Source organism: Gopherus evgoodei, unplaced genomic scaffold, assembly GCF_007399415.2.
Source record: "Gopherus evgoodei ecotype Sinaloan lineage unplaced genomic scaffold, rGopEvg1_v1.p scaffold_32_arrow_ctg1, whole genome shotgun sequence".
NCBI classification, from domain to species: Eukaryota; Metazoa; Chordata; order Testudines; family Testudinidae; genus Gopherus; species Gopherus evgoodei.
Window position 1 is genome coordinate 4,623,750 of NW_022059994.1, and position 20,834 is coordinate 4,644,583.

The 20,834-nt window shown below is 56.2% G+C and overlaps 2 protein-coding genes across 3 annotated transcripts; one reads left to right on the forward strand and one right to left on the reverse strand.

The window, feature by feature from the left end:
• Positions 1-3,786: 3,786 nt before the first annotated feature.
• NRM (nurim) lies at positions 3,787-6,579 on the reverse strand. The gene is made up of 4 exons (XM_030543894.1): positions 6,124-6,579; positions 5,250-5,452; positions 4,677-4,853; positions 3,787-4,425 (listed from the first exon to the last, which is right to left on the reverse strand). Exons 1-4 carry the CDS (start codon positions 6,245-6,247, stop codon positions 4,105-4,107), a joined length of 825 nt encoding a protein of 274 aa, XP_030399754.1. The 5' UTR covers positions 6,248-6,579; the 3' UTR covers positions 3,787-4,104.
• An 8,669-nt stretch (positions 6,580-15,248) lies between these two features.
• Positions 15,249-19,412, forward strand: LOC115640838 (spidroin-2-like). 2 transcript variants are annotated; one of them, XM_030543880.1, is made up of 2 exons: positions 15,249-15,376; positions 17,722-19,412. In XM_030543880.1, the coding sequence occupies exons 1-2, from the start codon at positions 15,301-15,303 to the stop codon at positions 18,567-18,569; spliced, it is 924 nt and encodes a 307-aa protein (XP_030399740.1). In that variant the 5' UTR covers positions 15,249-15,300; the 3' UTR covers positions 18,570-19,412. The 2 variants fall into 2 exon arrangements, with proteins under 2 accessions (XP_030399740.1, XP_030399741.1); XM_030543881.1 differs by lacking the exon at positions 15,249-15,376 and adding an exon at positions 17,401-17,558.
• The last annotated feature ends 1,422 nt before the right edge of the window (positions 19,413-20,834 follow it).

Sequence of the window (20,834 nt, forward strand, 5' to 3'; positions counted from 1 at the left end):
TAGGGGGCAGGCTTGGATCTGGGGGTGTCCACCTATTTGCATGGGGCTATCGGTGTGGGGGGGACGACAATGATTTGAGGATTTCGGCTTGGTCCCCAGAACCTCTGAGCACACAGGGGATTGCAAGCAATTTCTCAGTGGATCTAGGGATACACATTGTTGCAGTTGGGGGCTTTTGGGGGGCAGAGTTTGGGCTGGCAGGGTTTGGGGGTGCAGGATTGCAGCAGATCAGAGTGCAGCCTTGTTCAGGTCTCAGAAGCTGCTGGCTCTGGTCTGGGCTGCCCCCACACTCCCAGTCCTGGCCCACCCAACAGCACCTAATCCCTCTCTAATCCCACTCCAGAACTAGGCTCTTCCAGCCTGAGTTCCAGGAGTTGTTATTGTAGGGTCTCCTCCCCTCTGGGGCTGGATGGGCCCGCTGGTTATTGCAGGGCAGCTGGTGAGCACTAGGACGACACATGGCAGTTTGTTCTTGTGGGGCCCCTGGCATCCACAAGGGCGTGCAGGAAAGTTTGTTCTTGTAGGGTTTCCTGTGGCTGCTTGCTGATTTGTTGTTGTAGGGTAACTAACAAACACTGGCGCTGCTTTGCCGGCCAGTTTGTTATTGTAGGGTCTCTCAGGCATACCGGGGGTTGCTCATTATTTTAGGCTCACTCGCTAGCCCTGAGAAGGACACTGGTTTATTTTGGTAGGGTCTCTCACCACCTAGAGTGATTTTTAATACACCACCGCCCCCTGGTGGTCTGTTCGAGGGACTGCACCATCTGGTTCCCTTCCCTGGGTTCCTCCATAGACAGCCAAAAGGGCTCGGTGACTTAACGGGGACAACGAGAGGCAGGAGCCAACCTCTCTTTCAAGAGAACCCATGCACAGCAAGTCAACTGTGTAAACCGAATAACCCCAAACCCTTCCACTGGGATGCAGCCACCTCTGGGGTGCAGCAGCTAGGGAACAGGCTCGCAGCGACACTGCATAGGGCTCACTCCCCCAGCGCTGAGGTGCAGCCACCTCTGGGGTGGGGCAGGTGAGGAGCAGCACACAGCAGAGCTGCACCCCACTGTAGGAGGGGCCTCCTGTGGCCAGTGAAAGTTGCAAAGCACGGTGGGGTTTAGGGCTAGGGACTAGAATAAGCTGCGTGGGAATTAGGCCAGGACAACGCAGTTACCACCTCACCTCTTGGGAGAAGGACCAAGGGACGTTTACCAACTTCCTCCAGCACAGTGCCCCCTACGGCTGCATTGGGGCATTGGGGCCAGCGCTGAGTGCCAGGGGCCAGTGCCCCTTTTCGAGCCCCCACCCTGCTCCCTGCAGCACCTCGTTCTGACGCTAGCCTCGCCTGACCCTTCAGGATCAGACAAGAAATGCCCCTTTTCGAGCCCCCACCCTGCTCCCTGCAGCACCTCGTTCTGGCGCTAGCCCCGCCTGACCCTTCAGGATCAGACAAGAGCCTTAGCTAAGCCCCCCACAGCTGTTTGCTCCCTCTAAGCCAGCAGGAATGCATGACGCACACATGCCGGTAGACCTATGTCATAGCCGCAGCTCCCTGCATCGGCCCTTGGAACACAGGCTGAATTCTCCCGACAGCCAAGCATCCAGCCCCCTGCTGGCCTCGCTAAGAGCAACTTTGGGGTGCAGATGTCAAACCCCACCTGGCTCGGGGGGGGGGGGGGGAATGGAAGCATCGCCATAGAGCAGGGGGGTTCAAATTTGTTTTTCATTTGCGACCCCCCTAAAACATTTAAAATGACGGTGTGTGGACCCCTTGGAAATCTTAAATATAGTCTGTGGCACCCCAGGGATCCGTTGAAAACGACTGCCATATAGCAACACTGCTTCTCTAATGCAGAGATGCAACACAATGACCAGTGCGCCTGTACCAACACCACCCCCTGGTGGAGAGTGTGAAATGCTATGGCTAGTGCGCCTGTACCAACACCACCCCCTGGTGGAGAGAGTGTGAAATGCTATGGCTAGTGTTCCTGTACCGACACTGCCCCCTGGTGGAGAGACAGTGAAATGCTACGGCTAGTGTTCCTGTACCGACACTGCCCCCTAGTGCCTAGACAGTGAAATGCCATGGCTAGTGTTCCTGTATCGACACTGCCCCCTAGTGGTGAGACAGTGAGATGCCATGGCTAGTGTGCCTGTACCAACGCTGCTCTCTACTGGAGAAATGTGGTATAATAAAATGACTAGTGTGCACCCAGCACTCTGCCCCCTGCTGGGGAAATGTAATGCAAAGCCATGGCGAGGGTGTATGCACCACCCCCACTCCCAACAGGGAGCATAACTGCTTGCTTGTCCGTCATAGGCTCTTGTCCATTTGCAGAGTAGTGACTCTTTTCCTTCAGCTGCAGGATGGTGTTTCTGGAGGAGGAGAAGCAGTTCTCTTCCCTGCACTGCCAAGCTCCCACCATCCAAGACGAGAAGTATGAATATAATAGGGCGCCTCAGATTTGTTACAGCACCTACAGTTAGGGACACAGAGGCAAAAGACAAGTGACTCACCATGTCAAGTGGAAAGAGGCTGAACTGGGAAAGGAACCCAGGAATCCTGACTCCCAGCCCTCCCCCTGCTCTAACCACTAGACATCCTCCCCTCTTCTCCCAGATCTGGGGTGGAACCCAAGAGTCCTGGCTCCAAGCCCCCCTGCTCTAACCACTAGACCCCATTCCCTTCTCAGAGCTGGGGGTACAACCCAGGAGGCAGACAAGTGTGTAAAAGAAGCAGCAACTTTTTTTATTTTTTTTTTAAAATTGTTTTCTCAGATCGCACAAAACCCCAAGATACAAAAATACTTTATCAGCTTTGCGTTAAGAACATATTAAAAAAAAAAAACAACAGCACTTAAAAATAAAAGGTTCCTGGTTAAGGCATTGGTGTAAGGCTGGGGTCCCCTCCCAGAGCCAGGAATAGAACCCAGGAGTCCTAACCCCCAGTTTCATGCCCAGCCCAGAGAGGTCCCAGCCTCCTGCGTCAGAACAGGGAAACCATAAAATACAAGACTTGGAGACTGAGTGTCTCAGGATTGATCCAAAGCCCAGCAAGATCTTCCCAGCGAATCCCATGGGCTTTGGATCCAGCTCTAAGTCCAGTTAAAATCTCCCCCCACTGAGACCCAAAGACTGGGGTTCTGGGGAGAGAACAGGCTGCCCCCTCAGCCCCCATCACTAATGTGTCTCAATTCAGCCGTCTGATAACGGCTGAGGCCGCCAGCAAGGGGGCAGAGAGGTGCCTGAAGTGGATGGTTGGGGCCAGGATCCCCGTCAGTTTGATTCATGGGGCGCAGAACAGCTAGTAGGTGGGAATGGCTTTTGGTGACTAGCGAATGGAACTGGAACCGGCATCCCAAGAGGGGAAAGGCCCCGAATCCCATGACAAACCCCCAAGCCAGCCAGTCCCCCTGCTCTGGGGCTGGGAGCGGAGCTGGCACCTCCTAGAGGGGAAAGGCCCCATGTCCCATTTACTGCACCCCTCAACTGGCTGGTCCCCGATAAGGCATCTGCCTCAGTGTGTTACTAAATTAAGCACAGGTTTATCAGCATTTTGTTTTTAAAAAAACATTTTCAGAGAATCTTTTTGCAGTCACAACTGCGGATGGAAACAAAACACACTGAGTAAAGCAGCCAGGTAAAATCGGTGTCCTGACTCCAAGCCCCAACCCAACCCTCTAGCCACTAGACTCCCTCTCAGAGCTGAGGATAGAACCCAGGAGTCCTGACTCCCAGTGTCCCCTTTCTAACCCACTAGACCACATACCACCCCAGAGCTGGGCCTCAAACCCAGAAGTCCTGACTCTCAGCTCCCACCCTGCTCTAACCACTAGACCCCACTCCCGTCCCAGAGCTGGGAATAGAACTTAAAACCCTATGAGAGGAGACTGGGATGTAATGGTTAGAGCAGGGGGAGCTGGGAGCCAGGACTCCTGGGCTCTACCCCTCTGTCTGGGAGGAAGTGGAGCCTAGTGGTTAGAGCTGGGACGGGATTGGTTTTGCAAGCTGCTGCAGATGCTAGGCACTCAGAAGTGATAATCCTACAGTAACTAGCGCAAGGTTTTTGACCTAAGGGCATCAGTGCATGGCAGAGACCCAGGCCCTGGCCTCTCAGCTCTCCTTGCCACGTGCGGGACCATTGCGGGCCAGCATGTCCCCGTAGGCCGCCTCCTCACGGGAGAAGACCAGGAGCTTCTTGTCAAGCTGGGCCCGCAGGTAGAGGTAGTCCTGCTGGTCCAGGCTGTGCCCGCAGCTCAGGTAGGTGGTGAAGAGGCCAGCCAGCAGGAGGCGATCCAGAGCCAGGCAGGGCACGGCCCACAGCACCAGCAGGAACTCCAGGTAGACGGGGTGGCGAAGGTGAGAATAGAGCCGCACAGCCCGCACGGACTTCAGCGCCAGCGGGTCCCCCATGCCCAGGCAGTGGTAATAAACCTGGGGGTACACGGAGAGGTTAAGGGCAGAGTTGAGACGCCCCCCCCCAGATCTGGGGCTGGATCAGAGCCAGGGCCCCCTAGAGGGGAAAGGCCCCGTAACCCATTGCCCACCCCCTGAGCCAGCCAGTCCCCCAGCCTGGGGCTGGATCAGAGCTGGGGCCCCCTCGGGGGGAAAGGCCCCATGTGTCCCACTCCCCATTCCCCGCGCCAGGCAATCCCCCTGCCTGGGTTGCAAGGCGACCGAGGTACCTGTTTGACTCCCATGAGCTCAGCATAGTCGAAGATGAGGATGACACTGAAGATAACCAGCCAGGCGATGAAGTGCAGGATGAAGCAGATGAGCGGGACCCAGGTGTCCCAGGGCTCTGTGTAGGCGTTCCAGAGCAGGGGGCCGTGCCGGACAGGTTGCCAGTACCGCATCAGCAGCTGTGGGGGAGTCCCATTAGAAATAGTTCTGCCAATGCCTCCCAGCCCCAACCCATAGTCCACAGCTAGCCCAGCCTTGGGCTCCCCCCAGCTCTGACCCACAGCCAGCCCAGCCCCGACCCACAGCTAGCCCAGCCTTGGGCTCCCCCCAGCTCTGACCCACAGCCAGCCCAGCCCCGACCCACAGCTAGCCCAGCCTTGGGCTCCTCCAGCTCTGACCCACAGTCCCCTGCTAGCCCAGCCTTGGGCTCCCCCAAACCCTGACCCACAGCCCCCTGCTAGCCCAGCCTTGGGCTCCCCCAAACCCTGACCCACAGCCCCCTGCTAGCCCAGCCTTGGGCTCCCCCACAGCTCTGCCGGTGCCCCTCACTCCCGACCCGCAGTCCCCGGCAGTACCTGGAGGGCCAGGGCGGTGCAGAAGACGTAGAAGGATCTCTGCAGCACCCCAAAGCAGCTGGTGGTCCAGCGCTTGACCAGCGCGGTGGCCATGAGGCTGTGCTGCAGCACAAAGACCACCACCAGGCCCAGGTCCATGGCCAGGGGCCACAGCACCCGGGGGTCCCGCAGGGCAGCCCCCCACTCCACGTGGGGGGTGGCCTCTGCAAAGGGGGAGATAGAGTTAATGGGAGGCAGAATGTACCTGGTGAGGTGTCACCCATTTGGCTCAGCCCCAGGGCACTGCTCCCCCTCCCCTGCACCCAGTTCCCTCTTTACTCCCCAGCTCCCAACCTTGGCCTGATCCCCAGCAGGGCTCAGGTCCCACCCCGACCATCGTCCCCTCTTAACTCCCCCCAATCCCGTCTTCTCACAATTCCCCCCTTAACCACCCCAAACTCACTCCCCCTCCTGCTAGGCCCCTCCCAACCCTGATTGGGATGGGCTTCCCCCAGGATCCTCCGCCCCCAGGGGCTTCCCTCTGGGTCTCCCCTCCTAACCCCCTCCCGCCCTGGGTCTTCTCTAGGGCTCCACCTCCCCCAGGTCTCTCTTCCCAGCCCCCTCCCCTCAATCTCCCCCTAGGTCTCTCCTACCAACCCCTTCAGTCCCAGGACCCTCTCTAGGGCTCCCCCTCCCTTCCCAACCCCCTCCTGCCCTGGGTCTCCTCTGGGTTTCCCCTCCCCCCCCCAGCCTCCGGGGCCCCCCCCGGTGTGGTCTCCCTTTCCCCCCACCCCACCCCCGGGATCCCCCCAGGTCTCTCCTCCCAGCTCCATCCCCCGACCCCTCCCTCCTCTGCCCTTCCGCCCCGGGTCCCCGCAGCCCGTGCCCCACGCACCCGGCCGCCCCCCGCCCGGCAGCACGGCGCGCAGCGAGGCGAAGCGGATCAGCTCCACGCCGGTGCCGAAGGTGAAGAGGAAGCTGCCCAGAGCCGGGATCATCATCAGCAGCTGGGCCGCCATGGCGAGCGGGGAGCCGGGGCGGGGACTCAGCTTCTCCCGCCGCCCGGAGAGATCCACCCCGGCCCGGGGAGGGGCTTCCCCCGGGAACCTCCTCAGGGACCCGCCCGACGGGGAGGGGCTTCCCCGGGATCCCCCTACCTAGTGACCCGCCAGGCCAGGGAGGGGTTTCCCCCGGGATCCCCCCCGCCAGTGCCGCCCCAGCTCGGGGAAGAGCTTCCCCCGGGAACCTCCTTAGGGACCTGCCTGGCGGGGGGGCTTCCCCGGGATTCCCCCCCAGTGACCCGCCCGGCGGGGAGGGGCTTCCCCTGGGAACCTCCTCAGTGACCCGCCAGGCCGGGGAGAGGTTTCCCCGGGATCCCTCCCGCCAGTGACCCGCCCCAGCTCGGGGAAGAGCTTCCCCCGGGAACCTCCTTAGGGACCTGCCTGGCGGGGAGGGGCTTCCCCGGGATCCCCCTCCCCAGTGACCCGCCAGGCCGGGGAGGGGCTTCCCCTGGGAACCTCCTCAGTGACCCGCCAGGCCGGGGAGAGGTTTCCCCGGGATCCCCCCTCCTCAGTGACCCGTCCCAGCTCGGGGAGGAGCTTCCCCCGGGATTCCCCTCGCCCCGGGATCCCCCTCCCTAGAGACCTGCCGGGCCGGGGAGGGTCTTCCCAGGGATCCCCCTCGCAGTGACCCGCCCCGGCCCGGGGAAGGGCTTCCCCGGGATCCCCCTCTCCCCGGGATCCCCCTCCCTAGTGACCCTCCAGGCAGGGAGGCGTTTCGCCGGAATCCTTCTCCCAATAACTCGCCAGGCCGGGGAGGGGCTTCCCCGGGATCCCCCTCCCCAGTGACCCGCCTCCAGGGGAAGGGGATTCCCCCCCCTCCAGAGAGTCAGTGCCCTTTTAGGGAAGAGTGTCCCCCGGGAATCCCTGTTCCCTGGGCTTCCCAAGTCCCAAAGGGAATCTCCCTCCTCTTAGGAATTCCTCTCTTTCTGGGCTCCCCCACCCCCAGTAGGTGGGGTTTCCCTTTTGATCCCTCCAAAAAGCCCCTCCCCCCGACATTCTCCATCCTTCCCTCTCCTCTAGGGGGAGCCAGGCATCTCTCCCCAGGCCCCACCCACTGTCCTGTGTGGGATCCCATGCCGCTCCTAACTTCCTTATGGGGACACCTCTAGGGCCCCCTCTGCCCAGAGATCCCCTTGCACTGGGAACCCCCTCCAGAGATTCCCCACCAACCCCCCCTGCCTGTTGATCCCCCCAGAGCATTACCCCCAAGTCCCCCACTACTTGGGACTCCCTTCAAGATTCCCCACCCTCTCCTGACACATGGGGATACGTCAGAGATACCCTAGGAACCTCCCCCACCCCCAGATCAACCCAAACAGCCCTGTCCGAGGAAGGGCTTCCTTCTCATCCATCCCCCATCGTCCCTACCCCTGCTGCATCCCCTCCCCAATGCCCCTGAGCTCCCTTCTGCAGCCTCGCACCTCAGGCCCACCCTGCTCTTTGCCTCTTGACCACGGCACCCCCTAGACTACAGCTGGCAAAGTCTCAAGAATCCCCACTTTGAAGCTATTTAAACCTTCCCCTTGCAGTCTGATGCAGGCTAACGGCACCGTGGTTTTAACCAGGCCTTAAGCGAGCAGGCTCAACCTCTTCTCCATGAATCACAGCTCTCCTGCCTAGGGAGAACTGAGAACACAGACATCTCACCACCCTTAGCCAATTTTTATTAAACTCTCTCTTTCCTTCCCAGAGGTCAGAGTTGGCAAAGTTAGTCACAGCTCCCTCTCCCACCCCTGAAGTCTTTGACTCCAGGGTACTTACGTTAACCTAGGCCAACTGGGGATTGAACATGGGAGCCTCGTATGCTGCCTTTTCTATGTGATCAAGGGGACCATGTGAGTAATGCTTTCCTAGGCCCTCTCTTGGGCTGGAGTCCTGGGTTCACCCCGCACTAGCCCTGAAAGGGGTAAGGTGGCTCAAACAGGGCCTATTAGCCATATAGGCCGCACTTGGGGGGAGAGCCAGGGCCTGATACAGGTTAACAGATGATGAAGCAGACTTAGCTTGTATAAAGCCAGGAAGTTTGCAGCAGAAGGGGGCAGCGGGGACAGTCTACAGTCACTTTCCAGGTATGGAAAGGTAGGTAGGAGGAAACCCAGGGGGAGCAAAAGTCCTTGGCTCCTAGCCTGTGGGAAGGGTTCACCCAGAGGCATTGCCGGCAAGAAAGTCTGTGGAAGGAAGGCAGAGTAGAACGAAGCCCAGGGAAAGAGCAGCATGAGGATGTCAGAGGAGGAGAGAGCTGCTCCCCAGATCTAGCCGCAGGGAGGTGCCCCAGTGGTGAGAGTACCCCCATTACAGGCCTGATAATTAGGGTTTACTGGGGAGGTGTGGACTGTTCTCCCCCACTCTGTTTCTTATTCCCAGGCACTATCCAGGGACCCACTCCTACTTCTCTTTCTGGGTTGTGCTCCCTGCATAGCGTCACCTGTACATACACGTCAGCAACCTGCCGCTGTTTCTGCTGATTCATGAGCCTTCTCCCACGCAGCTGCTCACACTTCTTCAATGCAGGCCTCAGAGAATTCGGGGAGGTATGGCCCCCGGTGTAATGTGAAACCTCTTTAACAGGGAATTGAAAAACATCCTATCACAGTTTCGGTTACAGCCGCGTCATTACACTCCTGTAACGCTTCAGCCACCAGCTGAGCGAGCAAAATCACCAGGCTCCATCCCTCAGGGATGTTCTGTACGCTGCAGATCCTTTCAAAGGCGGCCAGTCAGATCAGCATCAGCGCCATCCCTTGCTCTGTAACTAGGTCACGGTTTGTCCCCGCCATGTGGTCCTGGCGTAGGTGGAGCACTTGGCCCTCCAACGTGTCGCTCTTTCTGCCACCTGTTTCTGCTTCTCAGCTTCCAATTTTTGCTTCCTGGCCTCCAGGGCTCTCTGGTGTGTGGCTTCTAGGGCTGCCCACTTCCCGCCCTCCGGCTCGCTTTCCTTTTCCTTCTCTGCTCTCTCCAGCTTTTTGGACCAGCCTGCCTCTACCTAACAGAAAAGTCTCAGTTCCTCATGGGCAGTGGGTATAATCAATCATGGGCAGTGGGTATAATAGACCAGGGGAGGCTTAGCCAGGGGCCCTGGAGCAGCCACTGCTGCCTAACTGCTGGACGCCTGGGCTGTGGTGGCCCTGCCCATAGATGCTGAATCTGGGGATGCTCCAGGGCTGAAGCACCCACGGAAAAAAATAGTGGGTGCTCAGAACCCACCATCAGCCTCCCTGGTCATCTCCTCCCCCCTCTCCCCCATGCCTCTCGCCAGTGGCTGATCAGCTGTTCAGCGGTGGGCAGGAGGTGTTGAGGGGGGAGGGGGAGGAGCGGGAGCAGGAAGAGGCGAAGTGAGGGTGGGGTGCACTCGGGGGAGGGGAGGAACTGGGTGGGAAGAGGCAGGGTCGGGGCAGAGTAGGGATGGGAAGAGGTGGAGTCAGGGTGGGGCCTAGGTGGAAGGGGTGGAGTGGGGGTGAGGCCTGGGGCAGAGCAGGGGTGGAGCACCCCTGGGGAAATCAGAAAGTTGGTACCTGTGGCCCTGCCTGCACTCTGCCTCTGCCCCTTCCTGCTCTGCCCCTTCCCCGAGGTCCCCATCGCCAGCCACTACCTGGTGAATCTCCCTCCTCTCCTCCACTCCACCCAACTCTCTGGAGGTCCCCATCGCTCACCGCATCCCTCCTCTCCTCCACCCCTCTCCCCCATGAGACTCTCCTGGGGAGCAGGGCCACAGCTTTGGGTGGGGGACACAGACGTGGTAAGGGGCTGAGGCTGGGGCTGGGAATGAAGCTGGAGCCGGGGACCGAGGCTGGGAGCGGAAGCCGCAGCTGGGCCACAGTCAGGGCCCAAGGCTGGGGGCAAGGCCAGGGGTGGTGCTGGGAGTGGAGCTGCAGCCGGGAGCCAGGTGCTGAGCTGGAGCAGAGCTGGAGGCGGAGTGGGGCCAGGTGGTGCTCCCATCCTGCCCCTCATAGGGACTGGCCTGGGCCCCACCGTGGTCCCCCAAACATTCCTCCAGGCCCCCTTATGGGGGCACGCCCCACCATTTGGCGACCTGGTCTTGAGATACGGAAGAGGATGCGTGAGCCTATTGGAAACAAATGGTTGCCTCTCAAACAATACCCCATCATGCTTTCTAGAAACTGAACCCTGCTCTGCCTGTCTAAAGGAGTTTCTCTCACCCAGGATGCTCTTCAGTGTTTTCAAACCATGGCTGGCCGAGATCCTGTTTTTGTGAATGTAAACGCACAGCTCGTTTACATCTAGGTACAGGGCGTGGGGGTATCTTCTTTGCCTCCTACCCATACCCCCCAAGGTTCATTGTCTGCACAGGATAACCACCCAGGGCTGGATTTGCCCTGTGTGCTGCTTCCCCATTGACCTCACGTCTCTTCGTTAACATTTTCCCTTCAATTGTAAAAGGGCTTCCATTGGTTTAGCTTAATTAACATCCCAAGAGAGACACATTTCATACCCCGGGTCTCCTTTGTTGATACAGAGTTTAAAAACATATGTTCAGTGTATTCCTACCTAACTCCTTTCATAGTACCTGGACGTGCATTTCCCAATGATAATGGGTGACTCCAGATTTCACTGAAGACCTCCCGTAATAGTCTTTGGCCATCCAGAATGGACATATTAGAATTGGGTTAGTCCTGTAACCCTCTGGCCAGCTGGTCTGAAAGGATTCTGGAGGAGTCACGCCTCCATAACCCTAAAAATTTCCCAAGGCCGAAGGGCAAGGGGCTTCCTGGTATCGAGCAGTGGATTTCAGCTGGCTTGGTCAGTGTACCCCAACTCATTGACATCCCCTGCTTGCCTTCCCCACCCATCACTCCTGGCCTCTGCTGCCTCCCTGGACTTCCCACCCTATCCCCAGCACCCCAGGGCCCTGCTGCCTCCCTCACATTGCCCCAAATGACCCCCTGAGCACCCTTCTGCGCACCCCAGACATGCTAGTCCAGACTCGTACCTGAGGAGGTAACTGCGGCTGCTGGCGAGGAAGGGACAGATTCATCCAGCTTCCCTGCTCCCCCAGTGCTGCCAGCCCAGTCTCGCTTCCCTGCTCTAGAGGACACTTAGTGGTGCTCGGGGGGAGTGCTTGGGTGCCTTTCCCGGGCATGTCCCCTCACCTCACTCCCACCCTGATAGAAATCTGGGCAGGGTGGGCATGTGATCCCTGTGTTCCCTATGTGTGGAGTGATGGATGTTTTGAAGACTGCTTTTGAACCAAGTGGAAAACAGGTCTGTCCAGGTCTTGAATAGAAATGAAGCTGTGACAATGGGATTGCAATGTACATACGTGGCAAACAAGCATCAAAGCTCACAAGCGACAGCTGGAGACGGATCACCAAAGAGGGTGTATTGGCTTGTCTGACCAGCCTGGTCACCAGGCAGAGACAAGGGTCAGCAAAACCATCAGGAGAGTACGTGGGAAAATGTGACCACATAATGATCTCAACTGGGGACGGAGCCGGCACCCACCTCTTGAAGCAGGAGCAATAAACGTTGTGAGACATGCTTTATAGTGGAGTACAGTGGGAGAGGTGGAGAACCCCGAAGAGCTTTTGCAGGCTAATTGACCCAGATTCAAGCTTTAGAGACATATTAATAGATAATGTTTGTGTTGGACCATTTTGATTACCACTGCAAAAAGTTTTTTTCTCTCCTGCTGGTAATAGCTCACCTGAAGTGATCACTCTCGTTAGAGTGTGTATGGTAACGCCCATTGTTTCATGTTCTCTCTGTGTGTATATATAGCTTCCTACTGTATTTTCCATTGCATGCATCTGATGAAGTGAGCTGTAGCCCACAAAAGCTTATGCTGAAATAAATTTGTTAGTCTCTAAGGTGCCACAAGTACTCCTGTTCTTTTTGCAGATACAGGCCTTGGCTACACTTGAGAGTTACAGCCCAATAAAGACTAACACGGCTGCTACTCTGAAACCTGACGTTTGTGTTTTTGTGTGTTTACATATATATTGTCAGGGGTTAACAATGTAACCAACTGGTTCCCGTCTATTGCTGTGTTTTGTTAATTCAGAGCTCAAAAGGAGATGTTAACATTTAGATGAACTGTGAACATAGGGACAGGTTTCAGAGTAGCAGCTGTGTTAGTCTGTATCCGCAAAAAGAACAGGAGAACTTGTGGCACCTTAGAGACTAACAAATTTATTTGAGAATAAGCTGTCGTGGGCTACAGCCCACTTCATTGGATGCATGCATTGGAAAATACAGTAGGAAGATATATATACACACAGAGAGAACATGAAACAATGGGCGTTACCATACACACTCTAACGAGAGTGACCAGTTCAGGTGAGCTATTACAGCAGGAGAAAAAAAAACTTTTTGTAGTGGTAATCATCCGATGAAGTGGGGCTGTAGCCCGTGAAAGCTTATGCTCAAATAAATTTGTTAGTATCTAAGATGCCACAAGTACTCCTGTTCTTTTGATTTCTCTTTGAAGTATATAGCAACTCCCCTGCAGATGATGGGAGACAGACAATTGCCTTATTTAATCCATGGAGCTAAACAGAGGTGGTGTTTAGGAAATAGGAGGGCACTTCAGAGACACCGTTGTTCACCCAAGGACTGCATGCGGTCAAGAGGCTGCCCAGAAGATGTACAGAGAGATTTTGGGACCTGCTCTTTCATCTCAGATCTGCTTATGCTTCCTCGGGGAAAGTTTGAGTCGCAAGACTGAGGTCTCCAGTCTCATCTGGATCTCCCTGATATTGGACTGAACCTATGGCCTAATGCTGAAAGAATTCAGCACAACTCTAACGCTCACCATCTCTACTATGAGGCGGACCTGAGGATTTTATTCACGTCTATAGGTTCTGGGGTTATACCCTCCCATTATCAGCATCTCTGGAATGGTTCTTAATCAGGGGTACGTGTCCCCCTGGGGGTACGCAGAAGTCTTCCAGGGGGCACATCGACTCATCTAGATATTTGCCTAGTTTTATAACAGGCTACATAAAAAGCACTAGAGATGTCAGCACAAACAAAATTTTCCTACAGATAATGGCTTGTTTACACTGCTCTATAGATTATGTGCTGAAATGGAAGTACAATATTTCTATTCCCATCAATTTATTTTATAATTCTATGGTAAAAAGGAGAACGTCACCAATTTCCAGTGATAGTGGCTCTGACACTTTTGTTGAGAGCTGCTGGCCTAGAGAACGTCATTTCCGGGGTGTATACATAACTCCTCACCTGTTCTCCATATGTACATCTCCACGGTGGTTCTGATGGCCGGTGCGACACAGGCTTTCATTGGAGAATTACGTGACATTCTCCTGGGGAAAGGGTAACCCCTTGGTACCTCTATGCCTGCTACTACTTGGCATCTGGAAGTCCTTGGGTTACACCTCCCACCACTCCTCCCCACAGCAAGAGGGGCAGGGCAGGGACTGTCTCTCCCTGTGTGTCTGTGCAGTGCCTGACACAACAGGGCCCTGATCTCAGCTGGGGCAGGGACTGTCTCTCCCTGTGTGTCTGTGCAGCGCCTGGCACAATGGGGCCTTGATCTCAGCTGGGGCAGGGACTGTCTCTCGCTGTGTGTCTGTGCAGCTCCCGGCAAGACGGGGCCTTGATCTCAGCTGGGGCAGGGACTGTCTCTCGCTGTGTGTCTGTGCAGTACCTGGCACAACAGGGCCCTGATCTCAGCTGGGGCAGGGACTGTCTCTCACTGTGTCTCTGTGCAGCACCTGGCACCATGGGGCCTTGATATAATAGCACTGATGTTATTTTGCTATTGCTACTTATTAAGGAGCAGCGCCGGTATTAAACAATGAGGCTGAAAGGACTGTGCGGGGTAATTAATAATTATACCAGGTAATACTAATCATTAGTTGGTGTAATTAATAGCACTCTGGCTTTTTCCATCTAATGATCTCCAAGCCCATTCAGAACAGCTGTTAATTAAATCCTGGAACAGCACATAGATGACTGGTCTTATTTTACAGACAGAGGAATGGAGGAGGAGCGGCAAAGCCAAGGATAGAACCCAGGGGGCCCTGGCTCCCAGCCCCCTTTGTGCTGAGCCGCTAGACCGCCCTCCCCTCTCAGAGCTGGGGATAAGACCCACGTGTCCTGACACAGCTGCTTTCCTCAATAGCTCACACTTCCCGCCGTTAAACTGGGGGTAAGGAAACACTGAACAGAGCCTAGATTTAATGACATGATTGTTTTGCTTAGCTAACCCCAGTCCTGCGCAGGAGGGCATCCGGCCCATTCTGTCCTGCCTCAGCCCCATCCTCCCTGGAGTTTCCATCCCATCCTCCACTCAGAATGTGGCTCAACAGGCTTTTAGGGGTTAACTCCACAGTGCTCCCTCCTTTTAGTTCCCCCCTCCCCTCATGTAAGCCCCAGATGTCTCCCAGCTCCTGATCTCCCCAGTTCCTCCTCCGTGCTCCCCATGTCACTCCCACTACCAAAATCCTCTGATCTCCCCCCATCCTATGGCACCCACCCCTTTCCCTTCCTCGATCCACAAACAGCCCCTGCCACTCATCAGCCCCCCTGCTGGAATCCCTCCCTGCTCCCAGCCTGAGTTCCTCACCCTGCCTGTCACCCCGCTGCAGAGACCCTCCCTGACCCTCTCCCAGCCCCCTCACGTCACCCACATCCCCCACTGCCAGGACCTCTACCTGATTCCCCTCCTCAGCCTGGGCTCCCCATATCACCTGCCTCGTGCACTGCTGAGATCCCTTCCCCATGCCACCCTCCTCCCCTGCGGCCTGGATCCCTCCCTGATCCCCTGCCACACAACACTTGGTTCCCAACTCCGTGAACCCCATAGCTGTCTGGTTTCCCAAGGGTTAACAGCACTGCAGTGACAGTGCTGGGCAAGCATCCTGTGTGGGAGCTCCTGGGTGACCCCACCCAGCCCCAGTCCCGGTGAGAGGCGGGGGTTGGCAGCAGGCCGTATAAATCTCAGAGCTCAGAGCTGGGACAGTGCAGCTCACTTTACACCAGCCAGCAGAGACGAGGCCAGCCACTGCTGCTCCCTAAAGGCCTCCAGGATGGTTTGCGGTATTGGACAGTGGCCCCTTGGCGTGACTCCCATGATCCTCCTGGTTCTGGGTCTTCATCTCCCAGGTAGGTCCTGGGCCTCCCTGAGGGTTAAAGGTCATCTGCTGCTCCTTTGGCTTTCATGTCTCGGAGGTGCTGCCGCTGGTTGTGATGTCAGTCCCTGCTGTGATGTCATCAGACACCCTGGCTGTGATGTCACAGATGCTGGGGTGGGGAGGGTGTCGCTTGGGGAGAACAAGCCGTGCAGGAGGCTGCAGTGGGGGAGGTGTAGAGAATGCAGAGGGATCCCAGCAGAGGGGGAGGTGGGTGGTGTGGGGGGCGCAGGCTGGTGGTGAATCAGGGAGGGAGCCCAGAAAGAGGGGAGGTGGGTGACATAGGGAAAGCAGGCTGAAGAGGGTTGATTTGGGGAGGGATCCCAGCAGAGGGGGAGGTGGGCGGGGTGGGGAGCACCCATGGGACTCAGGGAAGGATCCTGGAAGCAGAGGGGACAGATCAGCCCTTGACCTGAGCAGAAATTCTCGGTGGAGTCAGCCTGTCCCCATTAGCTTGTTTACAAAGTGCGGGAGTGAGTCAGAGAGAGGCAGGCGGGGAGTTATTAATTGCAGGTTGTCTAGTTTTTATGTCTGTTTTGATCTTCAGCCTAATAATCATGAAACTCCTCAACACCCAGTGGCTTCAAAGGCTTTCACACACACACCCTGTACCTGCCTGGTAATTTTGCTTGCTGCCAGCCTCTCCTAATGAGCGAGGATCCAGAAACTGGGAATAGAGCCCAGGAAGCCTGACTCCCAGCCCCACTCTAACCACTAGACTTTACTCCTGTCCCAGAGCTGGGAACAGAACTCAAGAGTTCTGGCTTCCAGCCCCCCTACTCTAACTGCTAGACCCTACTCCTCTTCCATGAAAGGTGCAGTGCTGGCACAGGGTGCCCAGGTGGGGACACACAGTAGGGATTACCTTTGCAGTAACGGGGTGGGAATCTATTGAAGTTAATGGAAAGACATCCCCTTCGTCATTGACTTCAGTGGACTGGGAATCAGGATCTATTACACTGCTCCTAGTGGTAGTCCCTGTCCCCTACACCAATTAATAGGAGATGGACAATATTATAGCAGAGCTCCAACACTGCTCTAATTAAGGTTCAGAACAACTTTCCCTTTAAAGGCAGGCTCTTCTAAAACCTGCAGGGCGACATGGATTTGCCTTGCAGTTCAGTGGGTCCTCTCTGGTGAACACTCACTGTCATACCAGGTCCTCTGCCCTCAAGGGAAGCTGGTGCGATTTAATTCCTGGCATCATACCACAGAACTGAGATACATTTATAGTGACAACAGCAAGAATTTTATTATCGAAGGCGCAAGTGATAGCGGGAAAGGACAATGGAAACCAAACAGGGTGCATATAAAACATAACACTTTCTAGAGACTAGCCTTCACTCAGCAGGCTAACTTTGAAAGTGATCTCACCCCAGATGACGGGGCCTGTCACCCAAGGTTGGTTGCGATCCCATTTTCACGAATGTAACCGCACGGCTTGCTGATTTCTTAGATGCTGGATAAAGGGGTGTCTTCCTTGCCTTCCCTTTATAGCCCCCAAAGTTCGTCATCTGTCCTTAGAGTCAGGAACACCCCACGCCCCCAGTAGCTTATTCTACGGTGTGCTGCTTGCCTTTGATTTCACATCTCCTTGGCTGAGTCGGCATGTAAATGAGGCTTCTACTGGGTTGGCTTACAATGCTTCATTTACATGCCGACCCAGAGAAATTTGCCTGGCAGAAAACCTCCTGCCTCGATACAGACGGTCAGAATAGATTTTCAGTAGACAGATGTAACGCCTCATGTAGGAGCTGTACAGACATTTCACAATGATTTTAATCACCAGTGTGATCCCAGCTGTCATTTAAGATCTCATGTGCTGTTCTTTGGTGGACCAGAATGTACGTGTCAAGGTCAGGCTATTCGTGTAACCCAGTTGGCACTGGGGGTTTGTTAGGGTCACACCTGTGCCAACACAACCCTACCCAACACAGCGCTGACATGAAAGAGGCTGGTGCACCTCTTCCTTTGCTCACACACACTGGAGTCATGGAAAGGGGCTCACAGCCCCCCCCCAGATCTCCTCATTACACAATCGCAGCTCTGCCAAGCTGCTCCATAGAATCCCTGCACCATTCAATATCCCGAATGCAGTGGGGCGCATGCAGATAATCCCCGGAGGCCCTTGACAGCTCCAGAGGGGCAGAGTTCAGGTTGTGGGGGGATATTTATCTTAACTCTGTATTTCCTGATTTTAAGAAGCGTGAGTGTGGCTGAATTTGCCACTGTGGAAGGGCACAAGACACCACTGGGGAGACTGAATATTGTGTTAACCAAGGGTTGTGCCAGTGAATAATCTCTCCACCTGTCTCCTAGGCTTGGCTTCCAAGTGCATCCCACGGTTGGAGGAGCCGGCGCTGGAACCGCTGCCAGTCGCCATGGACCCCTACATGCAGCCGGCAGGGATTCTACAGCCCCAGGTCCGCCCGCAGGGGCAGGGGATTGGTAATGAGCCTGGAGCATACGGAGGAACGGATTCTGGAGCATATGGAGGACCTGGGCCCGGATCATATGGGATAGATGGGCCCGGGGCCTACGGAGGAACCAATTCTGGATCGTATGGAGGACCTGGGCCTGGATCATACGGGATAGATGGGCCCGGGGCCGATGCAGGAACTGGGGCCGGATCCTACGGAGGAACTGGATGTGCATCATACGAAGCAGCCGGAACTGGGTCATATGAACAACCTGGGCCCGGATCGTATGGAATAAATGGCCCCGGAGCCTATGAAGGAGCCAGGCCGGCTATCTCAGTGGGGGGTTCCCCACCACAGTATGGGATGCTGGGTGCTGGCTATGGGGTTGGCCCTGTCAGTCCGTCCGGGCACGTGCGGCCAATCTATAAGAACCCCAGCATCCCCTTCGTGCCAGGTGTCCACGATGAGGTCAGAACCGCAGGGCACATACGGGTCCCTTATAGGGACCCAGTGAGCTATGCTGGGAATGCCCGGCTGGGGCAGGGGGCAGGTGGGTTCCCGCGCCCAAAGTACAAGGAACCCAGCATCCCCTATGTACCGAGCCTCTCGGAGCTGCCCAACCATGCCGGAGAGGGGGTGTCGTCCATGCCCGGGGTCTCCATTGACAATGCTGTTGGAGGGGGAGCTGGAACAGGAGATGTGTCCATGCCAGGCTCTTCCAGTCCCACGCTGCCTGATGGCCCTTAGTCCACAGGGCGTGAGGAGCGAGCTGGTGAGGGTTAGCAGCTAAGGCAGGAGGAGGGCAGAAAGCCTAGGTTCTGTCCCCAGCTCTGGGGGGGTATGGTTTAGGTGTGAGAGCAAGGGAACGGGACTCAGGACTCCCGGGTTCTGTCCCCAGCTGCAGGAAAACAGTGGGGTCTAGTGGTTAGAGTGGGAGGCGGGTCAGGACCCCTGGGTTCTATCCCCAGCTCTTGACAGGGAGTGGGGGTCTAGTCATTGGAGCAAGAGAATGGGGGCTTCTATCCCAGATCTGGGGGGAATGGTGTCTAGTGGTTAGAGCAGGGTGGAACTGGGGATCAGGACTCCTGGTTCTGTCCTGGTTCTATGAGTAGGGTTGAGTGGTTAGAGTGGGAGGAGGAATGGAGGCCAGGACTGCTAGGTTCAATCCCAGGTCTGTGAGGGGAGTGGTGTCTAGTGGTTAGAGCAGGGTAAGAGTGGTGCTAGGAGTCTGTACTCATGGGTTCTATCCCCTGCTCTCCTGTCATCTTACCACATGCTCCTGACTGGGCCACTCCATCGCTTTGTGCCTCAGTTTCCCTGTGTTCCAAAACCTTTTGCTCAGCGCTTAGCTGTGGATGAGGGTAAGTGCTTATAGTCCTCCCTGTGTAAATTCCCCACTCCCATATCTCCCCCCACCCAGCCTGGATCACTTCACCCCTCCCCGCAACCACGTCTCCTTCCCATATGGTCTGTGATCTCAGGGCCTCTGTATTGCTGGGGTGCCTAGATAGGGGTGGGGAGGATGGCTGTGTCTCTCTCTGCTCCTCACTTCTGGTGCTGTAAATGATTCCAATAAAACCCTTGCTCTGTAAGGTCATTTTGCTTAATTCCTCCCTTCAGAGTGAGTTTGGGGCAGGAGCCAGGCAGCACTGGGAGCTCAGAGCAAGGATGGGATGGCCAGCGACGGTGCACATTCCCCCCGCCCTCACTTCCAGGCATTGCCTGCTGGGGCATAGGGGCCCTCGGTTGCCGGGGCCCATCCACGATGCTTGACAGACGCTGCCAGCAAGTCCCTTCTCATATGAGCATCTGCAAGAAACAGCGCTGAGAACCCACTCACTTGTTTCACCTATGGGGGTGAAAACCAGATTGGAACTGGCGCCCCCTAGAGGGGAAAGGCTCCGTGTTCCAGTTCCTGCCCCCCCGAGCCATCCAGTCCCCCACCCTGGGTCCAGACTGGAGCCAGTGCCCCCTAGAGGGGAAAGTCCTATGCCCCATTCCCCCCCTCCCTGAGCCATCCGGTCCCCCACCCTGGGGCCAGATTGGAGCCAGTGCCCCCTAGAGGGGAAAGTCCTGTGCCCCATTCCCCCCCTCCCTGAGCCATCCAGTCCCCCACCCTGGGGCCAGATTGGAGTCAGCACCCCCTAGACGGGAAAGGCCCCTTGTCCCGGTTTTATGAGCCAGCCGCTTCCTCCACCCTGGGCCTGGACTGGAGTCGCTGCCCCTTCTCCTCTCCAGGTGAGACTATGGGCAGCGTTGGCGCCAAGATGTAACACGGTTGCAAAAAAAACCCAAACCCATCATTCTGGGATGTATTAGCAGGTGTGTTGCAAGCCAGACACGAGACGTAATTCTGCTCTACGTCACTCAAATTAGGCCTCAACTGGAGTATTGTGTCCAATTCTGGGTGCCACATTTCCGGAAGGATGTGGCCAAATTGGAGAAAATCCGGAGAAGAGCAACAAAAATGATGAAAGGTCTAGGAAACATGACCTGTGAGGGAAGATTGAAAACATTGGGTTTGTTTAGTCTGGAGAAAGGAAGACTGAGAGAGGACATGATCACAGTTTTCAAGTGCATAAAAGGTTGTTACAAGGAGGAGGGAGGTAGATTGTTCTCCTTAACCTCTGAGGACAGGAGAAGGAGCAATGGGCTTAATTTGCAGCAAAGGCGAGTTCCTAACTGCCAGAGTGGTTAAGCACTGGAATAAATTGCCCAGGGAGGTGGTGGAATCTTCATTACTTGAGATTTTTAAGAGCAGGCTGGACAAACACCTGTCAGAGATGGTCTAGATAATACGTAGTCCTCCTGCCATGAGTGCTGGGGACTGGACTAGATGACCTTTGAGGTCCCTTCCAGTTCTATTATTCTATAATTCTAAGACGGGCTGGGCTGGCGGGCGGAACAATCTCCTTATCTGACACTCCAGTTTCAGATAAACCAGGGCGTCCTCCCAGAGATTCCTCCCGATTGACCTCTCCACTCGCCCCAGGCCCCATGTCTCTCATGGGA

Excerpts from the sequence above, each read along its gene's own strand:
- NRM (XM_030543894.1), bottom strand. The coding sequence starts at position 6,247 with ATGGCGGCCCAGCTGCTGATGATGATCCCGGCTCTGGGCAGCTTCCTC. Across the intron at positions 5,453-6,123 it reads GCCGGGCGGGGGGCGGCCGG|AGGCCACCCCCCACGTGGAG; the intron begins GTGCGTGGGGCA and ends CCCCCTTTGCAG. Across the intron at positions 4,426-4,676 it reads AGCTCATGGGAGTCAAACAG|GTTTATTACCACTGCCTGGG; the intron begins GTACCTCGGTCG and ends GTGTACCCCCAG.
- LOC115640838 (XM_030543880.1), top strand. The coding sequence starts at position 15,301 with ATGGTTTGCGGTATTGGACAGTGGCCCCTTGGCGTGACTCCCATGATC. Across the intron at positions 15,377-17,721 it reads TCTGGGTCTTCATCTCCCAG|GCTTGGCTTCCAAGTGCATC; the intron begins GTAGGTCCTGGG and ends CCTGTCTCCTAG.